Genomic DNA, 24,743 nt, shown 5'->3' with positions numbered 1-24,743 from the left:
CTGGACACAAACTAGTGGTGCTTGAATAACCCTGGTTAGGTTGCTTTGGGTGAGGGTGTCTGATGTTGAAAGACTCAAAACACCTAATGACCCCAGGAAACATCTCTGATGATGTGTCCAGGGGCATCACAATATGATCTTTTACTTGTTTCAGTCATTAGACTGTGGCAATGCTGGGGCACTGCCTTGAAGAATTTTTAATTGAACGAATCGACCCCAGTACTTTCTTTTTAAGCCTGGTATTTATTCTATCGGTCTCTTTGCTGAACCACTAAGTTACAGAGATATAAATAAACCATCACCAGCTGTCAAGTGGCAGTGGGAGACAAACACAGACACTAAGACACACACACTCATATAGATATATATATATATATATACAACAAGCTTCTTTCAGTTTCTACCAAATTCCATTCACAAGGCATTGGTCGGCCCAAAGCAATAGCAGAAGACACTTGCCCAAGGGGCCACACTGTGACTGGACCTGGAACCATGTGGTTGCAAAGCTAATGCCTTACCACACATCCATGCCTGTGCCTTTGATGTGTAGAAAAACTGATAACAAACTATATTGATGATACTGGCAATAAACATTTATGACATTCAAGAAACAGTACATTTATCAAGAATACACTATCACAAATATCAAAATATACTACCTTCCTTGGCACCCCATTGAGATGCAATTTGATCATGTATTTCCCACATGGATTATATATAGGCTCACCAAGTTTGTTCTGAGGGTAAATAATGCTGAAAAAAATTAAAACAAATTCTAAATTTCAATGGATATATAAAAAAAAGTATATCAAAACATTTTTCCTTGAAAGAATTATATATTCTAACTCTCTACATTCTGAGTTCAAATCCTACTGGGATCATCTTTACCTTTGATTATTACTAATTGTATTATCTTAAAAATCTTAAATACCATTTCTGTTTTATATACTGATATTTTCAATGTTATAGTGAGCTAATAGAATTGTTAGCATGCCAGGGAAAATGCTTAGTGGCATTATGTCTGTCTTTATGTTCTGAGTTCAAATTCCACCAAGGTTGCCTTAGCCTTTCGTTTTATTGGGGTCGATAAAATAAGTACCAGTTGAACACTGGGGTTAATGCAATCAACTTGCCTCCTCCCATGAAACTGCTAGCCTTGTGCCAAAATTTGAAACCAATATTTGCAATACAAATATTTTTTTAATATTTCAAAGCCAATTTGTCAAAGTTGCTAAAAAGAAACCAAGCCTTAGTATATAAGCCAGACTAAGTACTCCACCCTAAAAACAACACTCAGCCTGCTGACATTACTTCAGTTATCATTAATGTTGAGCTGATAGGATTTCAGACATAAGGCCTGAAGAGTGTCTCCAATCAAAGAACTAACTGATGGAAGCCAAACCACAAAACGTGTAACCACTGCACTCATAGGAGATTTGAAAAGTACAATACTAAACCACTGCTGTCTGCACACTGTACGTTTACTACAGTACTGAAGAAGGTATATAACTCTGCTTGTCTAAGTCTGAATGTTTGTTGACAGGCTACACACAACACGTACTGGTTGAGTAGCTCATGATAAGGACAACCAATTATAATAAAATCACTTGATTAAGAAATAAGCAAATATCCTAATTTCCAATCACAATACCAGTATTTAAAAATCAATAAATTTTTAAACTGTGGAGCTGTTGGTTCAAGAGTGCATCATCATCATCGTTTAATATCTACTTTCCATGCTGGCATGGGTTGGATGGTTTGACTGAAAACTCATTTTTGTCAACTAAGTGAACTAAAGCAACATGAAATGAAGTGTTTTGCTCAAGAACACAATGCATCTCCCATTCCAGGAATTGAGACTACAATCTTACAATCATGAGTCCAACACCCTAACCACTAAGCCACAGGCCTCCACATATGGGCATGGTTGTGTGGTTAACAGTTTTTCTTCACAACCATGTGTAATGTTTATACTGAAGAGCAACTGATACAGCAATAAAATTCTATGTAGATCCAAAGTTTACCTCAATTATAAATAACTGAAAATAAATGTCCTCATACAAATATATAAAAAAAAACTATCTAATGGAAATACTCCTGTTTTGTTTCATACCTTGTTATCAATTTCTTTTTAAAACGTCTTTCATATTGTGCAGAAATAGCAAGAGATGCAACGAAACTGCAGTCAGATACAATAGTCTGTATAAATTCAAAGAAAAAAATATTTAGTGGTAAAACATAATATCAAGTAACATGAAAGGTACTAAAAATAAAGTCAGAAATAACATCAAATGATCTTTAGCTAATAGTATCAAATTAATCCTTAGTGTCACATTTTACAATTTGTAGAAGAGAAAAATCAAAGTAGTTCAAGAAATTCTTTCTTCCCTAAATATTAAAATATTTGCTTATACAAATATTTTTCTTTTTAACAATTCTTCAACATGGTAATAGAAATGAGAAGCAATTGCTGCAAAAATCATCAAAAATAGATTTTAAGGAGCTAACCTGACGGATACTAAAACTAGAAATGGTATATATCATTTTTGGATTATCACAGAATTCTTCTGGTCGAGCCCATCTTACGAAATTTTCTTTTTGTTTTGGAGATAGTGTCAGTTTGCCATACTTATCACTGTGGATTATAAAAAAAAACACAAATGACAGGTTAATTAGAGAAAGATTTTCCAAATACAGAATGTTAGATTACAAGAAATGTTAAGGCTTTCATCACACATGCTTGTAAAGTTAAATGTGTGACAGAAAACAGGGTTAAAATAGATAACCTATATATTTATTATTATGCTATATTATGCTATCTTTATAATCAGCAGAATTGAAAATGTAAGTTAGAGAAAAGTATATACTAAACTTGCAATATTAGCACAAGTTTTCATAAGGATACTTACCTGAATTATTAGAGTAGATTTGTTTTTAATAAATGAATATAACTGGCATGTAAAAAGCATCTTTTGAACATTGGGCAATATGCCATGCTTGAGAAGACCCATCAAGTGAAGTGAGATCGTAGTCATGGCCAATGCTAGTGTTACGTAGCTGTCACCCAAGCCTGTGGCATGTAGGAAGCAACCACTACACTCTTGGAGTGGTTGCCATTAGGAAGGGCATCCAGCCATAGAAACCATGCCAAATCAGATTGGAACCTGGTGCAACTTCCCAACTTATCAGTTTTCAGTAAAACCATCCAACCCATGTCAGCATGGAAAACAGACGTTAAATGATGATGATGATGGTGAATGCCCAGTCATAATTTTTTTTTAATATTTGAAATTAACTAATGAAAAGATCATAAAAATATTGGTTTCAAATTTTGGCACAAGGCCAGCAATTATGGGGAAGGGATTAAGTTGATTATATCAACCACCAATGCTCAACTGATACCTGTTTTAATTGACCCTGAAAGGAGAAAAAGCAAAATCAACCCTGGTGGCATTTGAACCCACGACATAAAGTTAGACAGAATGCATAGGGATAGTAAAAATAATGCATATCTTATTTCTAGATAATATAATTTCTCAGAACATAATACTTGTAATTAAAATTGCTTATGCCACAATGAGATGTATAAAGTTAATTAATATTATGCAAGGTACACCACAATACCTTTTCTCAATATTTTCTGTCCTTAAATACAAATGTAAATATATTTCAATTTTCTATTAACTAAAAAACTATCCAACTAGGTTGCAGCACTTTCCATTCTCAACCTTATTTTCCAAACTATTAGACACGTCTTTTGAGCTTATTTGTTTTATACTATGTTTCAAATAGTTTATTCTCTGCTCACCTTCAGATACCACTGGTAAAGTGTAACACTGAATATTCAGCCCAAACTTGCTTTTATTAGAACTTTGAGATGGTAGGAACTTCAAGGAAAATATGGCTACTGTATTAGAATGTTAAATTACATGTGTAAAATCTTTTTCATTTTCTTGATTTCAAATAATTTTTAGAGCAATAATTTTACAGTGGACGATTTTTAAATTTCAACCAGTATATCAAATAATGGGATTATGACTTCTAACTAATAAAGGTTGTTTAGCAGCAATTTAGATTACTCTATGTACTACATTACAGTTAATTTCATGATGTCAGATTTTTATTATTTTATGCTAAATATATTTTTGGCATGGCAAGTGAAATTAAGAAAAACAAAAGTTATACTTACGTCATTGGTAGAGGAAAAGCAAATCTTTCTAATTTATCGACTGACATAAATGGAACATATTCCTTTTTATTAATGAAAGAAGAATGCCTGAAAACAGTAAGTAAATAAATAAAAATTTACAATATCCTGAAAATTAACAGATAGCTGATACAATCCAGGATAAGTGGAACTGTATCAATGACCAGGTCACAAATGTGAATAAACTTCTGTGACCTGACCACGAAAGTTCAGTATACTTCATAGTATACAATACTATTAGAAAAATACATAAAAGTGTGTTTTTATATGGCTAATGTGGGTCTTTCATGATGTATTTGTTTTAGTTTCAATACATAATCTCAGATTTTGTCACTCATCAAACAAGAATAACTCCAGAATACTCTTTCTAATTTTGGTAAAAGGCTAGCAATTTTGAAGAGAGGAGGCAGTCAGTTACATCATCCACCAGTGCTCAACTGGTACTTTATTTTATCAAGGATGAAAGGAAAAGTCGACCTCAGTAGAATTTGAACTCATAATGTAAAGAGCCAAAAGAAATGCCACTAAGCATTTTGTCCAATGTGCTAACAATTCTGCCAGCTCACCACCTTATAACTTGTGAATATTCATTTCAAATTTTGGGACAAGGCCAACAAGTTCTGTGGAGGGGGTAATTTGATTACATCGACCCCAGTGTTCAACTGGTACTTATCTTATCAACCCTGAAAAGATAAAAGGCAAAGTCAACCTTAATGGAATTTGAACTCAGAACGTAAATACAGATGAAATGCCACTAAAGCATTTTGCCCAGCATGCTAATGATTCTACCAGCTCACTGCTTTAATAACTCCTAAATATTAAAAATATAACATGGAGAAAAAAACATGTAGGTGCAGGAGTGGCTATGTGGTAAGTAGCTTGCTTACCAACCACATGGTTCCGGGTTCAGTCCCACTGCATGGCATCTTGGGCAAGTGTCTTCTACTATAGCCTCGGGCCGACCAAAGCCTTGTGAGTGGATTTGGTAGACGGAAACTGAAATATATGTGTATGCGTGTGTGTATGTTGTGTATCTGTGTTTGTCCCCCAACATCGCTTGACAACCGATGCTGGCGTGTTTAGGTCCCTGTAACTTAGCGGTTCGGCAAAAAGAGACCGATAGAATAAGTACTAGGCTTACAAAGAATAAGTCCTGGGGTCGATTTGATTCGACTAAAGGCGGTGCTCCAGCATGGCCGCAGTCAAATGACTGAAACAAGTAAAAGAGAGTAAAGAGTATGTAATAACAAATCATTATTTAAATTGTATAAATTGTCTATAAGGACAAACATATATTAATGCCTAATGCCAGACCAGTGATTTTCAACTACGCTGAAAGTTGTTAGCCTAAGTAGCATACTATGGTGCAACTGTTACAAAATCTAAATACTGTAAATATTTTGAAGATAATCTGTTGATACTCTTAATGGATTACTGTTGTTGCAGCATTCATTGTTTTGGTCCCGATCATTCTCATTACATTTTTTAGCTTCTAAAATTTTAAAAATCATATTCATTTTTATTTTTAAGTTGCAATAGATTTATACAAGCATTTTGTCTATATGTTCTGAGTTAAAATTCTGCCACAGTCAACTTTAACTTTCATCCTTTCTCACTTTGCATACAATGGATCTATGTCTTTTTACAATAGCCCCAGGCCAATTAATGCCTTGTGAGTGAATGTGGAAGATGGAAACTGCCTGGAAGCCTGTTGTATATGTATGTGCGTGTCTTTGTGTTTACCCCACCACCACCGCTTAACAATCGGTGTTAGTTTGTTTACATCTCTGTAACTTAACAGGTTTATCTTTTACTTTTTTCAGTCATTTGACTATGGCCATGCTGGAGCAATGCTTCAAAAATTTTTTAGTTAAACATCAACCCCAGTAATTAATTTTTTAAGCCTGGCACTTAATCTATTGGACTCTTTTGCTGAACTGCTAAGTTACGAGAACATAAACACACCAACACCAGTTGTCAAGTGGTGGTGGAGAACAACACAAACACAAGGACACACACAAATAGATATATATATACAACAGGCTTCTTTCAGTTTCCCTCTACCAAATCCACTCACAAGGTTTCAGTCAGCCTGAGGCTATAGTAGAAGACTCTAGCCCAAGATGCCATGCAGTGGGATTGAACTTGGAACTTTGATCAACAGAGACCAATAGAATAAGTACCAAACTTAAAAATAAGTATTGGGGTCAATTTGTTTGACTAAACCCATCCAAAGTAATGTGCCAGTACCCAGTATGGCCACACTCCAATGACTGAAACAAGTAAAAGATAAAAAGATATTCTAAAGAAACTTGCTTAAAGTTCAAAGACATCTATATGCTACTAAAACTCTGTGTGTGCTTGCGTGCTTGTCTGTAATTCAATACAGCCAAACTGACACATAATGGGAAAATACTCCGAAAGTAAGGTACTCCTGAAATGTGAATACAAACGGAACAAAACAAGTTTCACATAAATCAGACCACGGATTCCTGAGATATGTGGGTTTCTTTGGATACCTTCATAAATAGCCAAAATGGTGCATAATGGGAAAATACTCCGAAAATAATATAACCCTGAAATGGGAATATATAATACTGTGAAAATTGTTTCCATTAATATTTATGTTTACATTATATCACAGTTCCTTTTGCATTTTTGTAGAAGTGTGCACATATGCCATAAATAAATGCTGTTACTGGAGTTCAAGTTTATCTCGGAAGTTCTATTTCTATTGGATGCTGTGGATAATCAATAAAACCTTTAACATGAACTTGTAAACCAGACCTATGATGGCACGGACAAACTGAAATATTTAACTGAATCATCACAAAAGTAAACTTTCATTTCAATGCAATGTTGAAATCAGCTTCACTGTTTTATAACCTGAACTGTCAGTGACCCAACAGGTCACGGGTAGTATATGAATAAAATTATATAAATATAACATTACCTCAATACATTGATTTCCTCTTTACTGTAAACACCAGGTCCAGATACATTGCAACTTGAAGTTCCAGCAGTAGGGCTTTTTGCTTTGCGTTTCTCATTGTCATCTTTGAAAGCCCCAAAACCCAAAGGTGGAACAACTTTTCTTGTATGTCTATCTTTCAAAACAGTCTTACCAGAAATAGTACCAACACTAGTACTAGACGTTGTTGGAATATTCTGTGGCGTTTCTTTCTTACAGCCTTTCAAGATCTCAGCCCTGTACAAAATACCAACAAAGAAAATAATGACAAAATACTTGCATTTAACTGTTAAAAGACAAAGACACCTATTAATTTATCAATTAAACAAATAATAACACAGAAAATCATTAAAAAAAAATTTAAATGCTCCCTCTAATACAGCATTAATTGTTTTTTTCAGAAATTATCTTCCATCTTCTATAGTTATATATCATCAGCTTCATCATTATCATTGTTTGATGTCTGCTTTCTATGCTGGCATGGGTTAGATGGTTTAACAGGAGCTGGCTAGGCAGAAGACTGCACCAGGCCTCAGTGTCTGTTTTGGCATGCCCTTCTTAACACCACCCATCCCAGAGTGGACTGAGTGCTTTTTACATGGCACCAGTAGAAGTAAGGTCAGTTTTGGTATGGATTTGGATGCCCTTCCAAATGCCAACCACTTTACAGTGTGAACGGGATGCTTTTTACATGGCACCAGCACCAGTAGGGTCAACAATGCATAGTGTTACAAAAAAAAAAACTGTCATGAACAAGAAAATAATAGTATATTCTTAAAATTAATTCATATATCTAGTTGATTAAATGTTGTTAAGTAGTGATATTTTCAGTGATGTTGAGATAGTTGTTGGTTCTTGTATATGGTGTGAAATAGCTGTGTTTTTTTTTTTTAATATGGTGGTTGCCATTTTAGTTAATAAATATTCTTGAGAGTTTTCATCTAGTATCAAATGGTTATAAAGTATGTGTTATTCCAATGGTTATGAAATAAGATGCTGTTATTTCATTCTGGAAAGTAGTACCAATGCCACAAAAACATCATCCAGTACACTTTGTGAAAAGGTTGGTGTTAAGAAGAGCATCCAGCTGCAGAAACCATACCAAAGCTGACACTGGAGCAAGGCACAACCCTCTGGGTTGTCACTTCACATCAAACCACCCAACCTATGCCAGCATGGAAAACAGGATTTTAAATGATGATGATGATGACGATGCCAGATTCCAAATTCAAGAGAGTTGTAAAAATATTTTTTTTAAAAACTCAAAGCAACTCAGTAAGTTAAATAAGGTAAGTATGAGTAATCAGTAGGATACTTTGATAATGCATAAAGGGATAGGAGAAAAAATATTGTTAATTTCTAAGAAATTACAACAATATCTTGCTATACCTGTCCAAAGCCTGCTTGGCAAGATTTATAACTCGCTCTTGTAAAGAAGAATCATTAGTTTCTTGACGCTGCAACCAGAGAAAAATGTAAATATAAAAGAATACTTGATTATCACAAATGTCTTAAACCACTTTCTATACATAATACCATGGATTACTTAGATTAGCAGAAAGATGTTCCTCTTGTCAAAATGAAAAAGTGAGCATAAAAACAATAATGATGATGATGATGATAATGGTGGTGGTTGCAATGATGATGACCATGATGATGATGATGATGATGATGAATTCTTCAATTAAGATAACACAAATATCTATTTCATTCTTAGTTTTTTTTATGCTTTAGTATACGTTAAACATTAAATAGATGTAGATAGTAAGTATTATAACCCTAGGCATCAGATAACCAAACTGAAGGTATAGTTTGATGGTAGATTATTCAGATCTTATGACAACTGAATTTACCAAACTCTTTGACAGACAATTTGTTGCTGACATAGACCATTTCTAGTTTTTTTTGATTCCAAGTTTTCTCTTTTAGCTCTCTCAACAGCCATCCCTTTAAATCTCTTATTAAATTACAATATTCTTCTTTTATTTTCAGATAGCTAGTTCATAAATCCTTTTATCTTTTTTAACCATTTCCAGATATTATTCTTGAACAAACTCAAGATTACTACTTTCAGAAGTTTGAAGAGAATACCGACAGAAACAAGTCAACAACACATCCAAAAATATCAGAAATCACTATTTAAAGCAATTTAAGAGGCTAGTTATATACATATAAATACATACATATCTGTGTGCATGTGCATATGTGTGCATGCATGTGTATGTATATGTGTGTGTATGTAGGTATGTGTTTGGGGGAAAATGTGTGCATGTGATTTTGTGTGTTTAATTACATTTGTGCTATTTGCACTTATCTGAAAATTGCTAAGATATAAGCAGTGGGATCATCATTTTTCCCTGTCAAGAAATCATCTGCTGATTTCTCTTAGTTAAAAAAAAACAGATAAGTGCTAGGAAAGACATTCAGCTGTAAAACTATGCCTCAATAATGTATTCATCTATTGTGGAAAAAAAGGACTTTAACCCCTTAGCACTTAATCTGGCCATATACAGCCCAAATATTCAACCTGTTTTATGTTAAAACTGACCAGATACAAATCTCCTACCCTACAATGTCATTCTAAAAATATACAAAACACACTGTTGAAATCTAGAAGCTACAAGAAAATACATGATTAATTCAAAACAATGAATAAATAAGCAGTACATTTGACAGAGAAATCCGAATGCTAAAGAGTTAAAAGCAAACAAATAGACAAATGGATAGAATGGCCTAAATCCATCTCTTATAAAACTCAAAGCTATTAAGATGTTTTGGCAGCATTAAAAGACAAGGTTTTCAAATAAATTTAACAGGAAGTGTAAAAGACATGTAGCATAAAAAAATAATGTAAGGAATAATTTAAATAATGCAAATCAAGTAATTAACGTCATAATAAAACAAATAGTTAGAGAAATTAGACAGAGTGAAAGAATTAAATCTGTTATGACAACTGTGAATATACTTTGCCAAATCAAAAAAATAGATACAAATGGTCTTACAACTTTAATACACAGTTCCACAGCTTGTGTGTACAATTCTACTGCTTCTTCTTTATTTTCCTTTTCATCTTCTTCAAAGGCTTGTTGTACAAGAAATGCCGCTCTCTCTAGATCTAACTATAAGAATAGAAGAAATTTAAGAAGTGTGAAAAAGAAAAAGAAACCTCTGATTTATAGAAAGACAACTGTAGTAAAAATATAAATCTTGGTTCATGGAAAATGTCATTTTTGTTACACCTTGATATTCTTATTTTCCCATATTGAATAAGTTATTTTCTAAGAGGGCTGTAGTGACATATGTCTGGAAATTAATCCCTAAAATAAAGAGTGTTTTTTGATATAGCTAGTAGCTACCTTCAACAATGACTATTTTGATGACAAGGAAATATAACTATGTTGCAGTTATGCAATTCCTATAAAAAATTTTCAAAAATGTTGATACTCTTAAATAACATTATGAAGCATCCACTGATGAGTATAAAGATGAGGTAAAAGAGATTACTAAAAGACTTGTTTATTTTACCTTTATGATCTTAAAAATAATGGTGTAAAAAACTAATGTAAAGGTATATATCAGTGACAGAGTCAGTATTACTTGCATAAGAAAGAAAGTTAATGAAATCTCTATATTTTTGTCTTTATATGTTATCTATTTTATTGTTTTATGTTTTTCCCATAGTGGCTTATGTAAGATAATATTTATATAACAATGGAGCACTTGCTTTTACAGTTGTTTGCCCTTTCTGTTACTAATCATTCAACCATGATGAACAAGTGAGAGTCAGTTGTCAACTAGCCAAACTGAGATATGGAGAATCCACTTGATATTCCATGTGCTGTTGTTCCTTATTGTTCTAAGCCTCAACAATGGCAGAAGCATGAAGATTTGAACTCATTAATATTTTGTTAGTAGTCCAACAGCTTAATAGCTGTGGTTATTATGATCCGTCTGCGTGCACGCGCATGTGTCATATGAATAGCAAAAAATAATTCAGCAGTATAATTTTATATTTGAAAGAAAAAAAATTACTTTTAAAATGAAATTAATCGAAAATCAAATTACCCTCTTTATTAACTATAATTTATTTATTGTAATTATAATTTCAAGATCATAATTTTATAATATTTAAAAAAATTTTACATATATTCATTAATCATAAACATTCAAATTAAATAAAATTTATAATGTATTAATTATTTCATTAAATTTCATTTGAATAAGGGTTAAATTATTTTCTTTTAATCAATGAAGGCAAAAGATTTTTTAAATTTCATTAAAATAAGAACACAAATTTCAAAAAAACATCATATGAATGAATAACCCAGAGATTTATTTATGATTTGAGAAACAAGCGAGAAATCAAATTTCATATACTGACTTGTTGTGGTGTTTTTCTGTCTGCCTTTGTGGATTTTACATTCGTACCTACAAAAAGAAAGTCAATAACAATTTTCTAAAAACAAAAAATAATAAAAGCAATTGCATTGTTAAAAACAAAAACAATACAAAAAATAACAAAAGGAACATTATCAACCTTATCTGCCACCACCACCACCACCACTATTTTCATATGCCAGTCATGTTCGCATAGAGAGAAAAGGTTTACAAAGTAGGATTTCTACATATCTCTCAATGTAGGATCATCTTGTTGGTGAAACTCAATGGCCTGAACCTAAGTTAACTTCTTTCTCCCAAGTCATTCTTGGTCACAACTGCTTCCATAGTAACTTTCTACTGTTAATGCAAATAGCTTTTTATTGAACTCTAATTTGCGTTATGTCACCATTATTTTGTGAAAGTATATGGTCTAGTGGTTACGGTGTTGCATTCACGATTGCAGCATCATGGTTTTGATTCCTGGATACACAAACTCACATACACACGCACACCCGCAAACACACACCTACATACACACACACATATGCATGGACACACACATGCACACACATATGCATTTATTTATATATACATAACTAGCCTCTTAAATCTCTTTAAATAGTGATGCCTGATATTCAAACATTCATGATGGCAATATCATGGTTTTGATTCCTAGACAGGGCATTGTGACCCTGAGCAAAGCACTTCATTTCACCTTGCTCCAGTCCACTCAGCTGTAAAGGAGTAAACCTTTAACAGACTGGTGTCCTGTTCAAGGTGGGTGTATGCAATGGAAACTGGGCAACCAACCCTATGAGTTCTAGGACTTCAGACAGTTAATGTCCAGGAGATTGACATTTACATTTATACCATTATAATATATCTGCTTTTTTTTTTCTATCATGGTGGTATAGATTGGACAAGTTTGGTAGAGCATCTTGCTACTTGTTGCAGTCCTTTGTCATCTTATACACACAAAACAGAAAAATCTGACCACTTTTTGTTGTGCATACTATGAATTTCAGCATGGTTTTTACAACAGGATGCCAGTCATTTATAGCATGGATTCAGTATATTTTATCATGTCTCTAGTACTAAAGAAGTTGTCTGTGGTAGGACTAAAGAATTCCCCCTCTACTCTGTACAGATTTTATTCAGTGTTACAGATCGTCTATGAGTGTGGTTCAATGTGACTTTCAGAGTGGACATCCTCTCCATTATATGTCAAATCATTCCAGACCTTGACAAAATTACAGAACTCTCTTGGCCTCCCTCATATCTGCATTGTACTTTACAACACAGATACAAAGGAGTAAAATAAAGGCAAAATGATATATACTACAAAGATCTAGGAATGACTGATCTGAAAATACAACCTGTACAACTAGATGAGAAATGCATGCATTTGAGGCTAGGTAGAAATGTTCAGTCTGAATAGTTATTGGATAGTTTACAACACTAATATAACCCGGAATCAGAGTCCACTAGCTTGATGGGGACAAGTTGTGTGCTGAAGCAGGGCCCCATGAGTGTAAGAACGCAAACATGACGCTTTTAGGACCTCACTTTTGCTGTAATGAACAGATTTCATCAAACAGCAAAATGCCAATCATTTTGGTTCTTTGTCATCTCTACCATGAGATGCAATATTTTGATACCAGCTGTCACTATTTCATCCTGTGTTTTCCTGTTTCCCTCTTCTCTTTTGCATACTACATCTGATGCCCCTTATACTCTACTTTTCTCTCAACACATTTACACTTTGTCATACATGCACACTGATGTTGCACATCTATCATAGCATACTAATTCCATTCATTTCTAATCTCTACTTGTCCTCTGTATTCAGCACTCATGTCTCACTACCATATAATATTGCTGTTCATATGCAAACATTGTACAATCTACCTTTCACTCTCAGAGAGAGACCTTTTCTTACCAACAGAGGTAATAAATCATTGAACTGTAAATTATCAAATGACCAGTAGCATAAAGTCATTATAATGTTTCAATGTCTTAGCAAGACATACAGTAGCAGTGTTGCTGTTGTTGGTTAGTACCAAGTCACTCTTGATCAAGATCTATGATTAAAGGCATTCCAGACCATCCCAACTTCTTGAATATCTGAGAGTACATTAGTCTAATGTGCCCTTACCATTTTTAAGATGGTATGGTTTGATTTGAAAGTCATTTGGCAGCCATTCCTGGCAGGCTAAGAGGCCCCAAAGATACTTACTCCTTATTTTCCACTTCCAACGTATACCAGAGAGATAATTACATTAGAATGAGTAAGTAATAAGAATGGATGATACTTTCTAATGAAAATATATCTAATGATAAATTTGACAACTTTGTCTCAATAAAACTAATCAATAAATATAAATGTTTAACCCTTTAGTATTTAAACTGGTCATATCCAGTCAGAATATTCTACCTGTTTTATGTTCAAACTGTCCAAATCTGGCCCCTCTCACCTACCCTAAGGTGTCATTTTAAAAAATATACAAGCCCATCATTGGAATCTTAGAGCTACAAGATAATGCATGATTAATTCAAAACAATGTGAATTAATAAGCATTACATTTGACAGAGTAATCTGAATGCTAAAGGGTTAATTTAATTTGATATTTGGTTTTTAGTATTGTTTTGTGTTTGTTAAATTTCCACATTCTGCAGCAAACAGCATATATTGAATAAAATCTCATAAAACTTGTACAATTCATGACATTATTCTTTAGAAGTTTACTTTATAAATTTTGTAATCCTGATAACTTTGTGCATACACATTTGTTATCAAATATTCCAAAGGGTGTATATTTTTAAATGATTTAAAGAGAAATACGACAAATAAATATTCCCAAAATCAATTATAAAAGCAGTAATAACAGTAATATTTTCAAATGATTATTTGAAAATATTCAACTGATGCTACAAATAGAAAGGAAAGAATTCCTGTTCAAAGAAAGTGATTCAAATTGTAAAAACTAAGAGCATTTGCAGCAGATGAGTGGAGTTTACATAAGAGTGATTAAACTCACATTTTTCTTTCAAGAAATGTACTCTTTCAGCATAATCTTTGATACGGCTGTCAATGTTTGGAATTCTCGAACCTTCTTCTTTGGCCATAAATAATGCTTGTATAGCTTCCTGGTATTCAAATAAGAGAACCATACAATGAAACATTTCTGAACAGAATTTAGAAAAATAAAAAATAATCAACTCTCAAAATAACTAGAGACTTACATTGTAGTAAAATATTGCAATATCATGTTGTGCAGTTTCATCAAATTGGACAGCCGATTGAGCAAAAGTAGTTCCATCTCGTTCCAATGCCACACAAACTGCAGAAGGTGTTTCGTCCATTCTGAAGAAAAATCATCTTTAAATCAGGATTGTCATATGCAAGAAAATAAACAATTCCTAATGATTTTTATATTAAAACAGAGAAAAAAAAACGACACATTGAGACAATGAATATAACGTTAAGTTTGGCATTAAATTACCAAATAACTCACTTGGTGGAAAACCATCTAATTCCTTATTCTTAATGAAAACGAATAACTGCTTTTTGTGCTTTTAAAGATGCTTAATTGAAAAGTTTATTCTAAGCTTATAATCTTTGGAAATAATGATATTGGAAGTCTTAAGATTGGTGGAAGCATGAATGTGAATACTAGACAATAAGAAAATGAATTGAAATTTATCTAGTATTACCGTATTTTCCAGCATACAAGTTAAACATAGTATACAGTGTTAACATGTAGTGTAAGTATCCAAACATTGTCACTGTCTTTACAAATCCTGCTGCATTTCACTTGGAATTTTTCATCCTCCAAAGTTATCTTGATGTATAAGTCAATTTAATTTTTTCAGTTGTAAATTTTGCTCTGAAAAATTTTACTTGTTTGCCAGAAAATACAGTATCACTTTCACTACCTTTTCAAAAAGCATTTTACTGAAATGGGCCGAAATTTACTTGCTGATTGATGACTATCTATTCTAAATATTTTATACTATGAGTTCTCTGTAAATTCTATAAAATCTTTAATAAGAGAGATCATGTATTCCCTTATGAATTAAAACTACAATCAGTAATCATCCATACATATAAACAGACATTGAACTGACTAAGTTGTTAAAGTGACAGACAAAATACCACACAATATTTATTCTGACCCACTGTGGTCTCATTTCAAATCTTATCGAAGTCAACTTTGTTTTTCCATTCATTTCAAGGTCAATTAAAAACTACCAATCCACCAACTCTGGATTGGTAGAAGTGTAAGAATGCTGTTTGTAATGAATGCCTTGAGGTATTTTTTCCAGTTCTTTGCATTCTGAATTCAAATCTCATGATGGCTTGTTTGTGTTGTAGACCCAATCTGTTACATGGATTAACACTGCCACCTGTTGCAAGCATTCAGATCAAGTCTCTGGTTTAAAGACCTTCCTCCTATCAGTCTAGGAGACCCTGTAAATTTTCATAGGAATTGCCCATCCTTTATAACAGGAAATAATAAAATAAAATCACATATACGGAAATGTATCTGTTTACTCATTTTAAATCTGAGATCATTAATTCATATCTAATCTATACACCTTTTATTTTTTCAGAGTTCTCTTAAATTTCTTATTCTTGACTAAAGATAATAGATTTTATTCTTCACTAAAGGTTTATTGTATCCTTGATATAATCTTTATTCATATCACAAATTTGTTCATTTTTTTTTAGGTATGTTAATTTTTATAAATTGGATTACAATCGACCAATTCAACTGCAACATATTACTGGTACTTATTTTATTGACTCTGAAGAAGTGAGAAAGTTAATTTTCACAGGATTTGATCCCAAAACCTAGAAGACGAAACTCAAGAATTTATTTCTATTTTCATTTTATTTTTTCCAAGACAATATGGAACTTTTCTAAATATTTATTGGTTATTTCGGCTTATAAATTTTCCATAGTATCAATAAAGTTTTCGTTTTCTTCTACAGCATAGAAATCAATGATATCAGCACACTCCTTTTTATATTTTTTTAAGGAATACTTTTGTTTTTAGCTTATTAGATTTTTTAAAAGAAATACCTATTGTCATAGTTACCTAAGTTCTGGCCGAGAAATCTGCGATATGAAAAAGTTATTTTTAAAGTTTTTCTTCGCTTAGTTGCTAATGACCTTGTGAAAGGCATGAACACCATCTAATCTCATTTCTTTTCTCCAATAAAATGCAAATTTTCTATATTACTTAAATATATGGCAGTAAACGTCTCTTTTAATAGATGGTACCAACGTTCGAATGTTTCTTTTTTCTTTTTTTTTTGCTCTTTTGTTTTTATATATAGTCTTCAATTTATATTTTAAAACATTTTGGAGGAAACTTTCAGCTTGATCGATTTTTTTTTTTGTCTTTATTTTAATCCTTATTCTGAAGAACTTCCAGAATTACTCGAAATAGTAATTATTGTTATTCGTAATTTAATTGGATAATTAATTACAAAAAAAAAAGAAACTTTGTAGAAAACTATCAAAATAATAATCAGGAATGTTACTCCTGTCAATTATATTCGCTAATGTAACTAAGTTTAACTTTCGGTCTCTCTCACTCTCTCGAATTAATTTACAAGCATGTGACAATTGTCATTATTATTTATATAATAAGCGTAATTAAACTGTTTCCAGCACAATAAAGCTAATGAAAGAAGACATATGGTATTACCTAGAGTCAATCAACAGATCTTTCTCGGAATCGTAAACAATCACGTATTTTTTAAAGTCAGTAATTGCATTTCAGGCAACTTCGATTATGTTTATGTTGTGATTCTTTAAGTGAATTCTAAGAAATAATAATCTTTGTAGAGTCATGGTATACAAAGAAAATTATTTGCAACAGGGACAATATTGACAACGTGAAAAATAAATAAAAAAATAAAATAATTAAAAACTAAAATAAGGATAATTTAAAACTGCTTTTTGCAAGTCCTGAATCTCTAACAAATAGTTAACTACCTTCTCTTTAGGAGAGTTCATATGGTTAAGAAACATAACCTATCTGTCGGCATCGATATTCCTTTTCATTTAAACAAAAATATTGGGTGGTTCGTTATGTGAGATCGATAAATACTTCCACTATAATTTCATTGACATCTAGAATGCATTCTATGACGCCAAATTAGCACTTATTCATCTTTGCCTCTCCTAACAGCATTAGGAGTGGGGAAACAAAGTTCTAAGTTTTAAATTAGGTTTAGGGAATTAAAGCTACCTTTCGAGAACGGTGTATAGGGAGCTAGGCTAACATCCATTCAAGATATTGGTCTTTAAGGATCTAGGCAAGCACCCATAGGAGGGTAGTGATGGCCAAGAGCTGCTGTGCATGAATTGCTTGCTAGATGCCGTCATAGCAGAATATATAAAGCACTCTCGAACTTGCCGGATAGCGGGTGAGAACGAACGTGTGCCTATTATATCAATTTCAGTACTTGATAGGAACTTTATTTTATCTATATGTGAAGGATAAAAGTTTGCTTCGAAAAGATGAGAACTCAATATAAAAGGCTGTAAGGAAAATAGGCGTTTTGGGGCAGCTGTCTAACGATTCGACCAATTCCCTCTAATATAAACACGAGGAAGATTAAAGGTGTGGATAGTTTCAGTAGTCATTATTCGCCGTTCCTGTTGATTTTTTTCAAACAATCTACCTACAAACAATTGTGGAAGGGAAGACTAGCCCAACCAGAGACACCAAAGGAGAGTCCCTTTCTGATACGGCACAATACAAACTGTCACCAGCTGGGTTACCCATTATTGGATCCACCTTATCTGGACGATGTTCAAGATTGTCTTAAAAATAAGTGTGAAATGGAGCGTTGACATCAGCATGAAATAATTTAAGTAAAACGAATTAAGATTAGAATAGGAAAATTTTAATTTATTTTTTAGTAATCAAGACTGAGGGCACAAAAAAATAGGAAAGGGATATTCAAGTATCAAACATTAATCAGCAACAAAGAACTCCATCATCCTACATGATGTCTTCAAATCCCACATCATCTGCAAGTGTCATGGTATCTTTCTAAATTTGATATAGACTTCCTGCTTGTGGAAAAACTCAAAATCATGGATACAGTCTGTCTATATATTTTTCTAGGCACCCTTCAAAGCTAATGGTTTCACTTCATCCCATGACTCAGCTATTGTTATCCATATCTTCCATTATGTTGAACTTCTTCTAGAAGTCTCTTTCTGGAGGTTTGTTTTCATTGTCAATTACTTTCATATGTTTTTTGAAAGTTCTTTGCAAATGATATATCTTGAAGTTAGCTACCATACCTTTATTCATTGACTGGAACAAAGAAATTGTATTCTTGGGAATATATTCTACTTTCACATTATTGGAAAGCTCATTTAAGTTCACTAGATGGCTTGTTATATTATCCAAAAGGAGGAATGCTTTGTTGGAAATATGCCTGGCATTATACCTTTCAACAACTGAACAAAACAAATTTTGTAAACAATGTTTTAAAGAGGCTCTTAGTCAGCTGTGTCTTCTTGTTTGAATGCTAAATCTAAGGCAAATTTTCAGAGAGATACACAAATAGTGGCTTTAATCTCATATCCCAGAAGAAGCATCAGCTGAATTTTGGAAGTTTTAAACTCTGGTGTGAATTTTTCTTCTCAAGAATTAACATTTCTAGCAGGCATGACCTAAAAAATGCAGTTTCGTTCATATTACATACTTGCCCTGATGTGTAGTTCCCTCCAACAATCATTTTTCAGCTGCTTGGGATATTTAGTAGCAATCTCTCTATCAGCACAAGTAGATTCACCAGGTATTACTTTGTGCAAAGTCAAGTGCTTCTTAAATTTTTAAAACCAGCTTTTGCAAGCCAGGAAACGATTTTCATTTGAAGTTTCACCTTCATTTTTCAACAAATTTTCATACAAATTTAAAACTGTTTTTTTAATTACCATTGTGCTTATTGGCACATTACATCTAGTCTGATCCTTGATCCTTATGTCCAAGAGCCATCCCATTTTAAGAAAAGTAGTACCAGGAAAGAACTGTTTTATGAAGACAGAACAGTTGTTGTGTTCCTATAAATGTATGAATGAAAATGAGAAGATAAAAAAAGTGAAAGAGGTAGAAGAAAGCAGTATATTAGTTAACTGAATGGTTACCAAATTCATGGGTACTTTACCCTGATGCCTCTGATTCAAGGCATAAAACCTCCATACTCTACTCATATACACACTGTTATGTTGCCATGCAACATATATAGCTACAGACATTGCTATAATGCTGATTGGTAGTGGTGGTGGTGTTAGTTATATTGATTTTGAAGTTTCATAAGCTGGAAAAAGTTATTTTATAGCTTACAATTAGCAGCTGGTGTTGCTATGTATGTGATTAAAAATCCCAAATTAGGGAATGGAGAAGATAATATCCAGGCTACATATGTTTCATAGCTAGCAGAACAACGGAAGTAGTAATTACCCAATCAGGAGATAATCTCCTAGCTACTCAGTGGGCCTGAGAAGCAGCCTTCTGGTTTGTTTATAAATATTATATACAGTATTAGACAGTTTAAGTATATATATGAAAAATTTGGCTGAAATTGATGGATGAGCATTTGGCCCAATTGGATGCACATGTAGCCATGTAAGCATTGATATGTAGGTTCGATTCTGGCTGGGGTTAGCTCATCATTTTTCAGTCAATTTGTTTATATATAAATGTTGCTTTAAATCAGAGAAAATATATTATTATTATTATGATATATTATTATATTTATTATTATATATAAATATGTATATATAAGTATATATGTATATATATATGGGTGTGTGTGTGTATATATATGCATATATGTATGTATATATATATATATATATATATATATGTATGTATGTATATATATATATATATAGATATATACATAGATCCGGAGGAGAAGCCCACTCTAAGATGTAGAGCAGTTAATATTATAGTGGGGTAGGCCGGTTTATGGGGTTACCCTGGGTTTCTTGCTCATAAGGGGTTTAGCCTTACTGCATATCTTCAGACCCCAAACACTGCTGGCCTGAGACCTCTTTAAAATACAAAGGGGGAAAAGCCTTGTTTTTAAGAGTAAAACCCTAGGTGATTATCTCTCTTTGCCATTGTCCATTGATCTTTGGCCGTGCTGAAGAGCAGCACAAAAGTAAATGGTTGTCTCCTTTTGGCTTTGGCTATTGGTTTCTGATTCCAAAATGCCAGCAGGAATTTTCTAAAATGCAGGCATGGTTTGAAAATCTCTGTCCTGGAGTTCAGGATGGCCCCTAGTATGAGCGAGTCTTTAGGGATCCTCATGCGCTTGGCAATGCATAACTTGCACCATTTTGTCCCATTTATGTAGGGACCTGGGATCTCAAGTACTTTCCATACGATCGAGTATGGAATCTCCTCGTTTTATAATTGTCAGATATGGCTGGCCAGCAATGTTACATATCTCCTTTCTGGGACTCTGAAGGTGGACAGATGATTGGAAATATGCTATTTGAGAGAGTTCCCAGTGCACCGAATGTACTTTTGTGGGTGCATGATGTCGTTGCACTTGTTGCTGTTGTAGGTGCTGCTGTTGTTGGTACTGTTGTTACTGCTGTTGCTGCCACTTCTACCATTGCCACTGGTACTGTTGGTGATGTTGTCGCTGCTTGAGTAGGGGCTGCTGCTGTTGGTGCTGGTGTTGGCGTTGCTGAGGGTGGTGTTGGTACCGGTTATATTCTTGTCCCTGCACATGCTGCCTGTGACACAGTCGTTGTTGTTGTTGTTGTTGTCATCACTGTTGCTGGTGCTGTCGTCAGTGTTGGTATTGTCATTGATGGAGTCGGGGCTGCTGGTGATGGTGATGGTGGAAGATGTGGCGGCGGTTGTGCTATTGCCTCTGCTACTACTATAGTGGCCAACAGGCCTGACATCGTTGGACATTGGGGAAGCTATTAGTAAGGCTGGTGGTAGAGGTGGTGATGTCACTGCTGTTGGCGATGCTGCTGTCATTGTTGTTAGCGATGCTGCCATCCATGGTGGCGGTGGTGACGATGGTGTTTCTGTTACTACTACCAGCGGCAATGGTAACAGTGGCAGCAATAGCAGCACCTACAACAGCAACAGGTGCAACAGCAGCAGCAACAGGTGCAGTGGCAACAGTAGCAGCAACAACAGCAGCAACAACAGCACCAACAGCAGCAGCACCTACAGCAATGGGCGCAATGACAGCAGCAACAGGCGCAATGGCATCACACGCTCACAGAAGTACATGGGGTGCATTGGGAACTCTCTCAAACAGCTATTTTCCAATCATCTGTCCTCCTTCACAGTCCCTGGAAAAGACATACATGACATCGCTGGCCAGCCATATTCCATATTCAATCGCATGGAAAATACTTCAGAACCTAGGCCCCTATATAAATGGAACAAAATGGTGCAAGTTATGCATTGCTGAGCACATGAGAATCCTTAAAGACTCGCTAATGCCAGGGCCCATCCTGAACTCCAGGACGGAGATTTTCGGACCATGCCTTCATTTTAGAAAATTCCTGCTGGCATTTTGGAATCTGCATGGCGGCACCACAACCGGAAACCAATAGCCAAGAATGAGGGGAAACAATCATTTATCTTCGTGGTGCTCTGGTGACCATAAGATAGCGGCATGGCTGAAGATCTATGGACAATGGCAAAGGGAGATAGTCACCTAGAGTTTTACCCTTAAAAATGAAGCTTTCCCCTTAATTACAAGGCTTTTCCCCTTCCATATTTCAAAGAGGTCTCAGGTCAACAGTGTTTGGGGTCTTCAGATACGCTGTAAGGCTAAGCCCCTTCTGAGTAAGAAACCCAGGGTAACCCCATAAACTAGCCTACCCCACTTACGGGTGGCACGTAAAAGACACCATTTCGAGCGTGTGACACGTAAAAGCACCCACTACACTCTCTGAGTGGTTGGCATTAGGAAGGGCATCCAGCTGTAGAAACTCTGCCAAATTAGATTGGAGCCTGGTGTTGCCATCCGGTTTCACCAGTCCTCAGTCAAATCGTCCAACCCATGCTAGCATGGAAAGCGGACGTTAAACGATGATGATGATGATATATATATATATATATATATATATGTGTGTGTGTGTGTGTGTGTGTGTGTGTGTGTGTGTGTGTGTGTGTGTGTGTATATATATATGCAATTATATATATATATATAAAACTTACTGTATAAAGGTTAACGCGTGCGTTCTGTCGTGATACAAACAATATATGAGTATATGCATATATATGTACATGTATGTACATACCTTCATCTACATGTACATATAGATACATAACTGGGTACATGACGTGGCAAAAGAACATGGACAAAATGATAAACAAGGTACAACAAACAAGCAAGCCACATAGAAACATCTCCTTCATTAGCTGCCACCATTAAAACACCGGCGTTTCGAAGAATTAAGGCAGTACGCATCGTTGAAATGGTTCTTCCCACAAACACAAATTAAATTATTTTCGTGGAGGGTAGTGGCAGACGGAAAACAAGACAGGAAAACGAAACGGTGAATAAGCGAACAAGCAAAAGGGCTACATACACACTTCATGTCTGGCTGTACAGCCCTTTTGGTTATGGGAAGAACCATTTCAACGATGAGTACTGCCTTAATTCTTCGAAACGCTGGTGTTTTAATGGTGGCAGCTGATGAAGGAGATGTTTCTATGTGGCTTGCTTGATTGTTGTACCTTGTTTACCATTTTGTCCATGTTCTTTTGCCACGTCATGTACCCAGTTATGTATCTATATGTACATGTAGATGAAGGTATGTACATACATGTACATATATATGCATATATTCATATATTGTTTATATATATATATATATATATATATATATATATATATATATATATATATATATATATATATATATATATATATATATATATATATATATATATATATATATATATATATATATATATATATATGTATGTATGTATGTATGTATATATGGGAGAATGTACGAAAAAACAACAACAGACGAGGACAGGTGGTGTAAACAACAAAAGGATGTATTAGTATGACGCTCGGGAATACGGAAAGTCTTTAACGTTTCGAGCTACGCTCTTCAACAGAAAGAATACGGAGACAAGGAGAAAAACACGGAGAAAAAAAAATTGAATAGTGTTCAGTCAACGGTCAATCATAGCTATATATATATATATATATATATATATATATATATATATATATATAGGAAGGGCATCCAGCTGTAGAAACTCTGACAAATTTAGATTGGAGCCTGGTGTTGCCATCCGGTTTCACCAGTCCTCAGTCAAGTCGTCCAACCCATGCTAGCATGGAAAGCGGACGTTAAACGATGATGATGATGATGATATATCTCAACATCATCATTTAATGTCTGTTGTCCATGCTAGCATGGATTGGGATTGGATGGTTTGGCCAGCGCTGGAAGATCTTAAATTCCAGGATGGAAGTCTTTGGACCTTGCTTACACAAGCCGACTACAGATAGCAGTCTAAAGGAGACAATCACTGGTGCTTAACCATTCTCCTTTGTCTGTGTGTTCAACAACTAGCCATGAGGTCTTTTCTTCTTCCACTTTGAAGAGAGCTTATAAGGTACTGGCCATTAGGGTTTGAAGAGACACTGTAAAGCTAAGCGCTTTGTAGATGTGAAAGCCTAGGTAACTTCAGAGACCGGCCATAGCTATCTTTATCTAACTACTTTACTGCTCTATAACCTAGAGTGTGCTTCTCTTTCAGAGATAGGAAAGCCTTCTTTTTTCTATTGAGGGCTTATATGCCCCGTTATTAGACTATTCTCTTTAGTCATTGTACGGTGATAGCCATAATCTTCAAGCTTATATAAAAATACAATTATTATTATTTATAGGATTATAAAACACGACACCGCATAACAAAACCATTTGCACCGAAAGCATATATATATTTATATATCTGTATATAGTTATTCGTATATACATATATGTATACGCAGATGTATATGACGTTTTATTTGATTGTTACCGAAAGCACAACAATATCTGTTTTAAAAAAGAATGTTTTACGGAATACATTCAATGCAGGACCCTTAAAAGTGTGGTTCTCTCAGACACCTCTTGCGTACAGTACAATCCACTAATC

At 34.2% G+C, this 24,743-nt stretch overlaps 1 protein-coding gene across 2 annotated transcripts in view; it reads right to left on the bottom strand.

Moving 5' to 3' along the window:
• The window catches only part of LOC106876325 (calpain-7), a 43,936-nt gene extending 26,361 nt beyond the window's left edge, over positions 1-17,575 (bottom strand). The window contains exons 1-11 of one of the 2 annotated variants that reach the window (XM_089353517.1): positions 15,273-17,575; positions 14,802-14,922; positions 14,597-14,705; positions 11,560-11,606; positions 10,181-10,297; positions 8,568-8,635; positions 7,161-7,415; positions 4,190-4,276; positions 2,509-2,635; positions 2,114-2,199; positions 660-753 (exon numbers count right to left, since the gene is read on the bottom strand). In XM_089353517.1, coding sequence (XP_089209643.1) covers positions 660-753; positions 2,114-2,199; positions 2,509-2,635; positions 4,190-4,276; positions 7,161-7,415; positions 8,568-8,635; positions 10,181-10,297; positions 11,560-11,606; positions 14,597-14,705; positions 14,802-14,921 — 1,110 coding nt within the window. In that variant the 5' untranslated portion in view covers position 14,922; positions 15,273-17,575. The remainder of the gene's footprint in view (positions 1-659; positions 754-2,113; positions 2,200-2,508; positions 2,636-4,189; positions 4,277-7,160; positions 7,416-8,567; positions 8,636-10,180; positions 10,298-11,559; positions 11,607-14,596; positions 14,706-14,801; positions 14,923-15,272) is intronic. The other variant, XM_014924826.3, reaches the window with a different exon arrangement.
• Positions 17,576-24,743: the final 7,168 nt, after the last annotated feature.

Source organism: Octopus bimaculoides, chromosome 1 (assembly GCF_046866305.1).
Source record: "Octopus bimaculoides isolate indiv1 chromosome 1, ASM4686630v1, whole genome shotgun sequence".
Classification (NCBI taxonomy): domain Eukaryota; kingdom Metazoa; phylum Mollusca; class Cephalopoda; order Octopoda; family Octopodidae; genus Octopus; species Octopus bimaculoides.
Note: the sequence above shows the minus strand (reverse complement) of the source record. Positions and strands in the feature narration are given on the sequence as shown.